General features: G+C 37.6%; 1 protein-coding gene across 8 annotated transcripts in view; it reads left to right on the top strand.

Moving 5' to 3' along the window:
• The first annotated feature begins 106 nt into the window (after positions 1-106).
• The window catches only part of CIT (citron rho-interacting serine/threonine kinase), a 68,999-nt gene continuing 59,232 nt past the window's right edge, over positions 107-9,873 (top strand). For all 8 annotated transcript variants that reach the window (XM_048322977.1, XM_048322975.1, XM_048322973.1 and 5 more), the window contains exons 1-8: positions 107-217; positions 973-1,114; positions 2,399-2,574; positions 3,441-3,542; positions 3,741-3,883; positions 4,746-4,839; positions 6,199-6,402; positions 6,939-7,092. In XM_048322977.1, the coding sequence (XP_048178934.1) occupies positions 122-217; positions 973-1,114; positions 2,399-2,574; positions 3,441-3,542; positions 3,741-3,883; positions 4,746-4,839; positions 6,199-6,402; positions 6,939-7,092 (1,111 nt within the window). In that variant the 5' untranslated portion in view covers positions 107-121. The remainder of the gene's footprint in view (positions 218-972; positions 1,115-2,398; positions 2,575-3,440; positions 3,543-3,740; positions 3,884-4,745; positions 4,840-6,198; positions 6,403-6,938; positions 7,093-9,873) is intronic.

Below are 9,873 nucleotides of genomic sequence, written 5' to 3'. Positions count from 1 at the left end.
TTGCTTAAATTACATCCCCCCATGTCCATATTTTTTTTACTTAAAGTGAGCCAGTCAAGTGCTTCCTGATTGTCCCTGTTCCCTTTTTCAGGTGATCGTTTGTATGAGATAAGCTGTAGAGATGTTGAAGTTTAAATGTGGAGCCCGAAATCCAGTCGAGGCAGGACCAGTGGAGCCTATCACTAGCCGAGTTTCTCGGCTAAATCTGCTCTTTCAGGTGAAGAACCTCTGGCCTGGGAGCAGCTGATCTCGGTTTTGTCCTTGTCCATTCCCAGTATCTCAAAATACAGCTTTGTTTGTTTGGATGCTGAAATCATGCCTGTGTCATTATTTGGAGGAAGCGGTAAAAGAAAGGGATAACTAAGTGAAGTTCAAAGTGTATCTGGTTTGCACAAAGTTCAGTGGATACTAACTGGTCTTATGTTTTGTGCGTCTGTCAGTGTTTTAGCCTGATGGATTTTTCCATGTAAAGATGTAATATTGCTTTCTGTGCCCTGTAATCTTCAGTTTTTTCATGGGTGAAGGAGCTGTGGGTTTGTCCTGAGATTAATTTACCTAAGGGGCTGCTATTTGATCATCTGAGATTCAACAGCTTTTTCTTCTAGAGGTATTATTGATACTGATTGTTTAAACTATTTGTACCATGAAAAATCCTTCATGATACAATGTCAAGGAAAAAGCCAGCAGATCAGAGTCATCAGGAGGATGTAGATTGTTAAAATTTGATCACGGCTTTCTTGAAACTGTCTTTAAAGGATTGCATTGTCTAAAAGAAAGAACACCTGTAACAGCTATTACATATAGACACTGAGTTGGTGTATTTACGTCACACTTCTGTATCATTTGCCTAATTTCTGAAGATGTGATTTGAGCATGGATAATATATAATCTGCTCTATACATCTGTTATTGGTTTGAGGCTTTTCATTGTTGTCTGAGACTCCATCTGCTGTTGCTGCTTTTTTTTTTCTAGGGGAAGCCACTCTTTGTAACTCAACAGCAGATGTCTCCTCTCTCCCGGGAAGGCATCCTTGATTCATTATTTGTTCTTTTTGAAGAATGCAGAAACCCTGCTTTAATGAAAATTAAACATGTTGGCAACTTTGTCAAGAAGTGTAAGTTTGTTTAGACTAATTTTCATGTGTCACTTTATAAAACAATTCTTAAGGATATGGATGTTAGAGTAATGCTTTAGTTGCTTTTGACTGTAACCCAGGACTTTGAGCATCTGATTTTTTTGTTGGCAGAATCAACTCTGCAAAGGGGATCTTGGAAATGTTAGTAAAGCTTTGTTCAGGTCTGAGAAGATCAAATGCAAGTGGCTTTGAAGTGCTGTGACTCAAATGTGCATCCTTCTTAGTCTGTACTGTATATTTGAGGAGGTACTTTCTTGGAAAGTGAGTACTGGCTACAGCAAAGCTTCAAGTGTGCACCACAGCAGGATGTCAGAAGTTGAGAGCAGGATAGTGACTATGAGAAAAAAAGATCTGAGAGCAGGATAGTGACTATGAGAAAAAAAGACTTGGTAATGCTTGGCTCTTTCACCTTTTAGATTACATGTGTTACCTCAGTTTTGCATGTGTAACTGGTAAAGATCATTTCTGTGCTTCAGAAAGGTTCTAAAGGAGTAAATATTTTGCTGATAATGTGCTCAGATTCTTTTTGGGGAAGAGAAAAGAAAATTTCCATCAATTTTTCCATTAAGATATAGCAGAAAGACATTTGGTTTCAAGTAACATGTCGTGCCCTCCATTATAGTTCCACCCAATGGTTTGTAGGTATTATTAGCAGACAGTAATTTTCTGCTAGTTTGAATAATTTTTAGAACAATCTCCCATGAGTGATTGATTATCATAGTTCATGCTGGTTGGAACTAGGCAGTGGCAAACTTGAGCTGAATATCTGCAATAAATGCCTGTGGTTGGTTGTTAGACAATAGACTGATGCCTCCCTCAGGCAGAGGAGCAAACCTTGCCCCTGGACTAGAATTCGCTGGGTAAAGCCCTCATGTTTAGAGAATATCCTTTGTATTGATAATGGATGGCTGGAAAGAAATTAGAAACCAGAGAGGTTCTCAGCCTCCGATGTTATGAATGGGACAGAATTATCATTGCTATGGGAACTGTCTTAGCATTTCCTGATCCTTTTGTATGTACCATATTTCAGACTTAACTCTGCATTGATACAGTCTTTTTCTAGTTCTGATGCATGCTGTTATTTATAAGAAGCATATTCTGGAAAGATTTAACATTTCTTGAGAATCTGGAATTAATTTTGGGGTTTTTTTGGCTTTGATTTCCTGTTGTTTTTTTTAAAATTTTATTCCCCAGTTTCGATGTTGTCTCTTTTTTATAAAATGCCAGTTGCCTAATGTAAAAATAAGTATTTTATTTTTATAGATGCAGAGGCTATTGCTGAACTAAAGGAACTGCAACCCAGTGTGAAGGATTTTGAAGTAAAGGGTGTGGTTGGCTGTGGTCACTTTGCAGATGTCAAAGTAGTGAGAGAGAAAGTCACTGGTGATGTCTATGCTATGAAGGTGATGAGCAAGGAGTCCTTGATGGCACAGGAACATGTATGTAAATTTTTCTGTTATGAGAGTAGGAGGATAAATTGCAATTTGCTGAACGCTTCCTTCTGACACTATTATTAGAATTGAGTTAAAAATATATCTTGAGAAAGTTCATCCTACATTTCAGTGAGGCAATAAATTTGTGTGTAGTTTTGCTGTGTTTAAAAGCCGTTGTCACAGTCTATGGGTCTGTTGAGTGAGGTGCCATCCTCAGGTGCCAAAACATGTAAAGAGCTTCCCATCTAATTATAAGAAAAGAAAAATAGGTGATGAAAACACCGAATCAGTATTGATCTTGATGATGATGGCTTGAATTTTCAGACAATCTATTCATTAAGGGTTTTTTTATTTTAAAGAGCGAAGTAGAATGTCAAGAGTGGGTGTGAAGGCAAACTGTGGTGACTGGATTTTTATGGAGACCTCTTGCTAGCTTGAGAAATGTGTTACTTGGAAACTTTAAAAAGGGATAATGGAGGTTGTTGTCATAGTTTGGTGAGAAACAGAAGTTAATCTTTGCTGACATGAGATGACAAGTAGGACAGAGATACTCCATGAGAGACCTCATGAACTTATACAATATCTGCATCAGTTTTTCCCAATATGTGGTGCAGTAAGGTTGCTCCTGATATCCCTCAGCATTGTTTGTGGCTAACAGAAATGAAGCTCAACTAAAATGACCCTTTATGTGGCATAGATTGACAAGAAAGCAAGGTATGGTACTACCCTCACATGGCACTTGCTCAGGAAACAGCACTTAATAATTTCTGTGTAATTTTTCTGTGGTGCGTGCCAAGTTTTTCTAAAACTAAGGGATTCTAATGTATTCTCACTCCCTCTTATCATGATGTAACTGAACACTTTTTTGGTAGGTGTCGTTTTTTGAGGAAGAACGCAGCATATTAGCTCAGAGCACCAGTCCATGGATTCCACAGCTACAATATGCGTTTCAAGACAAGAAAAATCTCTACTTGGTAAATGCCTAGTCTTTGATTTTCTCTTCTGTCGAACGCCGTTGCTGTTGGTTTATTAAAGAACAATATGATGATTGAAATGTGCTTGTTTCTGTAAATTTTCCTTCACTACATACCATTGTTTGATATGTGCCCAGTGGAATATTGGGGAGTATAGTGGAATATCTTGCATATCTGTTCCTTTAAAATTTTATGTAGGTTATGGAGTATCAGCCTGGCGGGGACTTGCTGTCACTCTTAAACAGATATGAGGACCAGCTGGATGAGAATATGGTGCAGTTTTACCTTGCAGAGTTGGTTTTGGCCATTCACAGTGTCCATCAGATGGGTTATGTCCACCGGTATGTAAAGGTTGCTTTGGGTGCTTCTCTATTCTGTCCTCTTTCAGGACAGTATTTCACATGCTTCGTCAGAAGATGAAATTAGAAAATTAATCAGACTCCCAACTATAATTGTACCTCAGGGCATTAACTTTGATGTAAAGTTCAGACTAATATCAAGAAAGGATTGTTACATATGTTTTTCTGGAGGCTCAGTAAAAAGAAGTCTTAATGTTGCACTGTTAAAAAAGTTAAATCTTTTCCATGGATTGCTGCTTTTGGCACCAAATACTACGGGAAATTAATGTGATTGTTAAAAATTGTTGTGTGCTGATTGGTGAACATGGCAGTATAGGATGTTGGAGGAGTTAAATATCAGAGTTTTCTCTCAAGGCTTGGAGACTGTTACTGTGTGCATTTTCAAATAATATTTGTATTTAAAAAATTATTCCATTCTGAGGATGTGGAAATGTTAGGAAGTATTTTATGTTCCAAGAGTTTGTAGTGGCTGCACTTAGAGCATGAGCTGTGGCTTTCTAGTGCAAGGTCACTGCCTGGATTTGGAAGATGTGCAGAAAAAATTGTGAGGGAATTTGGGAAGAAAACCACAAAATACTGTACTGTAACTTAGTTACAATGTGAGCAATGCAAAATCACCTTCCCTTTTCATCTGATATCAATAATTACTAACCTTCCATGCAATAAGGGGGACTTCAATACTTCCATATTTGCTTATCAACAGGACAACTGTTGGAAATAAGACTCACACTTGAAAGGCTTTATGCATATGGTTGAGTATAGCTGAATAGGGATATCCTGTTACCTGGACGTGACAGTAGGGAATGGTCTGAAAAGGTTCTGATTGCTTTCTTCTGGTTTACAGAGATATCAAACCAGAGAACGTTCTTATTGACCAAACAGGACACATTAAACTGGTGGACTTTGGGTCAGCTGCCAAAATGACAGTAAACAAAACGGTAATAATATGGATTAAAAATTTGTCTGTGGCTTGTTCAGATAGTCCAGTCGAAAAGGGAAAACTAACTTGGTATCTGATTTTGATTACACCTTGCTCTTCTCTCTTTTGCCTTTCTTGTCCACTATGGAGTCTATTCACAATCGTCTTTTTCCATTTGTGAATGGCTTTTCAAGCATGAGCTCAAGTATCTTTTGCAGCCCTCAGTAGATACATATTTGCTTACTAAAATACTAATACACCAGAAACGCAAAGGTAAGTGCTTTCTCATGATGCTGCAGTGTGATACAAAATCATACTTTTAGAGGTTCTTACAGCTGTTCAATGCTGTGTTTAAAGAGGACATAGATTTATAGTTGGAATGAGAATTGTGCCTGTTTTAATTAAGGTGGCATAACTTTGAAGGCTGGGGAGCTCTTGATCAAAATGAATCACATTTAAATATTCTGGGCTTCACTCACTAGAAAGTACTGCATCAAATCTGAATCAGTGGAGTTTTTTATAAGTTGATTGTAAGTTTTGGTAACTGCATACATCTTCCAGTGAAGATTTTTAAAATGTAAATGTATCTAAGTGAGAACATGAAGTTCTGTACCATATTTCTGTCTTGTTTTACAATTTTTATTTTTCCATAACATTTTCTTTGTAATGTGATTCTTAATATCCTGTTTTCCCTGTTCTTACATTTTCAGTGCTTCTCTGCATTGCATTTTCCTTTTAAGTTTTTTCTTCACACTGTATCTTCAATCACTCACAGGTTTTTATGTTAGCCTGCCTTCCCTTTTGTTTCATTCTTTATGCCACTCAGTACAAAAATGATTGCAGCATTGGCTCCTGAATTACCTTTTCTAAGCAGTCCAGAAATTCAAATATTAGTACTCTGCTGATCATGAACACTAGGTAAAAAGCTAAGGGTGACCTTACCTATGTAATGAGGGTAGAGAATATTTATGTCTAAATCTGACAATTTTTGAAGTTTCAGCTATGATGTCCCTGTTAATACTAGTTGAAGCAGAGTATTTTTGCTGTTTAAAACATCAGTTTAGTATTTCTGTGCTTTTTGGAATGCTGCTTTTCTACTTTAGCAGTTTGTACTTTATAGTAACAATTAGCTCTGATAATTTGACTCTTTATATACCAAATAGCTTGCTTTGTTGGTTTATCAGCAGTTTCCTTAACCTGGTACTTATTTGCTAAACAGCTTTGCTTAAAATTACTTACTTCACTTGGAGAGCTGAAAATTATGTCTCATTAAAAAAAAAAAAAGGAGGGGAAAAAAAATCTAAAACCTTTGTTTTATTACCAAGATGACATTGAACAGAAAGTGCTGTAATTCCACTCGGTTTATCTTTGCTCTTAGGTAAATGCCAGGCTTCCTGTGGGCACACCTGACTACATGGCACCAGAGGTGCTGACAGGGTTGGGTGGGGATGGCAAAGCCTCCTACGGCCTCGAATGCGACTGGTGGTCCCTTGGAGTCATCGCCTATGAAATGATTTATGGAAGGTCTCCCTTCACTGAAGGCACTTCAGCAAAAACTTTAAATAACATCATGAACTTCCAGGTAGAGAATCCTTTCCCTCTTAAGTAAAAAGGTTATAACTAAAGACTGCTTTTCTCAACTTTTTTTAAAGTTTATGGATGTCTCTTACTTCATCATGTTCATAAAAGATTTGTAATATATCCATTGTATTTTATTTATATGTCTTTGTATTATAGATATCAAGTTATTTTTTGTAATAGGAGTCATCATCCCTGATTCAAAAAATCCTAAAACACAAACCTTTGCAAGTTTGTGAGAATTTTCTGGGGAAGTGTCTTGTTTTACTATTCCATTTATGTGTGCCATTGGCCATTGTTCAGCATAAGATGGTGACCTGGGATACCATTTGCCTGGGTGGGAATGGTTGTTCCTGTGTTCTTATCTTTACTGCAGTAAATGCATATAAAAGCCTATTTTGATAAAATGCACCGTGCTTTTATTTGTGTGCTATAAATATTCATCCTTTGTACCTGACATATCTCAGCATAATGAAACTTAATTTTATTGTTCTGAGCCTGTTTTCCTATTGAGCAGAAATCTATTTCTTTCTAATGCAGAAATTTCTGAAGTTCCCAGAGGATGTGAAAGTTAGCAGTGACTTTCTTGACCTGATCGAGAGTCTGCTCTGTGGGCAGAAGGAAAGGCTGGGTTATGAGGGTCTCTGCTGCCATCCATTTTTTTCTAAAATTGACTGGAACAATATCCGTAATTGTAAGTAGAATAAAATTGTATTTATAAGCAATTCCTGGGCTTTTTGGTAAAGGGAAAATTTGTACAATGAGTATTTAAGTGTGTTTGATCTGAATTATTCATAATGAAGCAAGATTGGTTCCTGGAGCAGGTGTTTCTAACAAAACAGCTCATTTTGGTTTTTGCAAAGGCTATGTTAACATCCCAGGTGAAAACTGTAAGGTAAGAGGAAGTTTAGTAGAAGTTTAGTAAAACTCCATATGAATTTCTGATGTAATTGCTGTATTACTGCAGATGCTAGACTGAAAAATCAAATGGTCCTTTCCATGTCCTTCCTCAGATTAAAATGCATCAGTATGTTTGTTCAGGCCTTTCCCACCTCAATTTGCTTAATTTTGGCTTCATCTTTTGTTGTTGTTGTTTTGTCTTCACCTTTCTCTTTTGTTACTTGTGAACCAACTTCACTTAAGGTTGGTTTACTTTTTGTAGTTCCAGTAGGTCTGTGGCCATAGGGCCATTGGAGTTTTTTGTCAAAGTCAATGGGGATAGTGTATTACTACTTTTTTTGGTCAAAAATCTGTTCATTCAACTAGGAATAGAATAAAACCAGTGAACCAGATAATTCTCTATGCAGAAAACTGTTTATAATACTATGTAAGCAATGGATTTTAGTATTTGGAAGTACTGAGGCACCAGCTCCATGGCAAAAGCAAATATTTCACAGTTCATCAGTGATCTCTGTATGGGGATCTGATTGTGCTGGAGAGCATTTTAAATTATTTGAACTGTAATATTATCTGGGCAAACAACATGTCTGCCTTATGTTTTTTATCAAATGTGCTGTAAGGGAATGATTGTGCACCATTTTCCATGATATATTGCTAAGCCGGTGCTTCTACTTTTGATGATCATCTCAGCACTTCAGCTGTCAGCTCCACAGACTGTTTGCTCACTTTTCTGTTGATTCATTAATTTTGAACTTGTGGAGCTGCTGTTCTGTTAAATTCCATTGTTTTTGCTCTTCGAGAGCCATTGAGCCTCGAGCCCTTTTCATCACTTTAGCATACATTTCCCAGTGCTCTCTGCCTTCTCTCCCCAGAGCCCTGCCTAAACCACCAGTTTCTGTTCCTGAATTTTGTGTTGTGTTTCTATCACATTATCTCAGATATAGAAAGAAGAATGACATGTGAGCATATGTTCTGGTGTTTCCTTGGCAATTGTCTGTCTAGTATTCACACAGCTGCATGAGTTAATGGAGCATTTTGCTGTTTCGTGTGACAGTGGTGATGCTGATGAACAAGCCAGTAGGCAGCCCTGGTGTGGTTATGATGTTGGAACAATCATTTGGGATTTTAAAAATCCCACTTCTGTCTGCAGCTGGCCAGCGGATTGCATCATTCCCTGTAATATCCCCACGTACCTACATGAGGATTCATGCAGTTTTGACCCCTCACTTTGTTGTTATGCCTCATACTTGATAAACCCCCACTGTAACAAGGGCAAAACACAGCAGTCTCCGTGCTTTAAGCAGCAGATTCAATGTTATCACCTATTGCTTTGCTCTCGGCAGTGGTTCTCCCTGTGCTGGTTTTTCAGAGCAGTGTTGCTGTCATTCTGTCCAAAACCTGTGTCAGGTTTGACCTGGGCTATCTAAAAGCTAAAGGTCTCTTTCTAATCTTGACCTCTGCTGATAGTGGTGTTTAACTGGAGCAATGGCAGCCTGAGAAAATGAGTGCTGGCAGAAGTCATAGGATTTAGATTTACATTAAAGAATCTCACTCCCCCAAGTTGATCTGGTCAAAGACTTTAAGGTTATGGAGTGTTGGACTTGGTGATCCTAAAACCTTTACCAACTGACATGACTCTGATTCCCCAATTGTTAAACAAATTCTGTGTCAGTGTAGTCAGACTTTCCTATAGTCTATAAGGGCAGTGATGCAATTTCTATTTCAGGCTGAGAAAGGTAAGGAAAAAATTGGTACCTTTGCCTTGCAGGTATTTAATTATCATGCTGAGAGCTCCAGAATAGCCATTCTTAATGCACCGATTTTGCTTAAGAATGTGTCATTAAGGGGCTTTTCTGTGTTACATTGTGTTGTTATGGTAACCTATGAAACACTTGACTTTTTAGTAAACCCCTTTCCCAAAGATCGTTGCCTCTAAAAAAAGCTCCCAACTTCCCTGGGTCCAAGTAATGTGTGTCTGTAGAAGCAGCTCCTAAGTTACAGAAACATAATTAAACCATTAAACCTAAGGTCAGCTTTATCTGAATTTGTCTCAACACGTGATTTTCCCCTTTGTCGAGTATTGTGCTAAAACACATGTATAGATTCTGCTCTCTGTTAACTTTGCTATTTAATGACTTCTAAAGCTTGTTAAACGGCCCCCCCCCCCAACAGATACCACCACACTTCCTCCCCAAAAATAAAATAAACCTAAACTTTCAAAAGTTTGTGTTCACTTACTGAAGAATTTTCTGAAAATATTTTGGAGTTTATTTACCTGAAATAAACATATTTCTGTCTGTGTTTCAGCTGAATGATCAGGTATTTCACTGGAAAGTTGATAACAGAATCATTTGTGTACCTAAAAAGTATCTAAAATCAGAGGTAGAGAATGAGGGAATGACATACTTGAGTTATCAGCAACAAGGCTGATACAATTTGGGGATATTGTTAGTTGTCTTTTGTTATTTGAAATCCATAAACTGCATCAGATTTTTAATTTGGAACCAAAAATCTGCTTGCTGAAGTCTAGCTGGGAGATGGTCAGACGACTTTCATTGTTACCTAAGGAATATGT

The sequence above is a fragment of the Corvus hawaiiensis genome, chromosome 18, assembly GCF_020740725.1.
Source record: "Corvus hawaiiensis isolate bCorHaw1 chromosome 18, bCorHaw1.pri.cur, whole genome shotgun sequence".
Taxonomy (NCBI): domain Eukaryota; kingdom Metazoa; phylum Chordata; class Aves; order Passeriformes; family Corvidae; genus Corvus; species Corvus hawaiiensis.
Note: the sequence above shows the minus strand (reverse complement) of the source record. Positions and strands in the feature narration are given on the sequence as shown.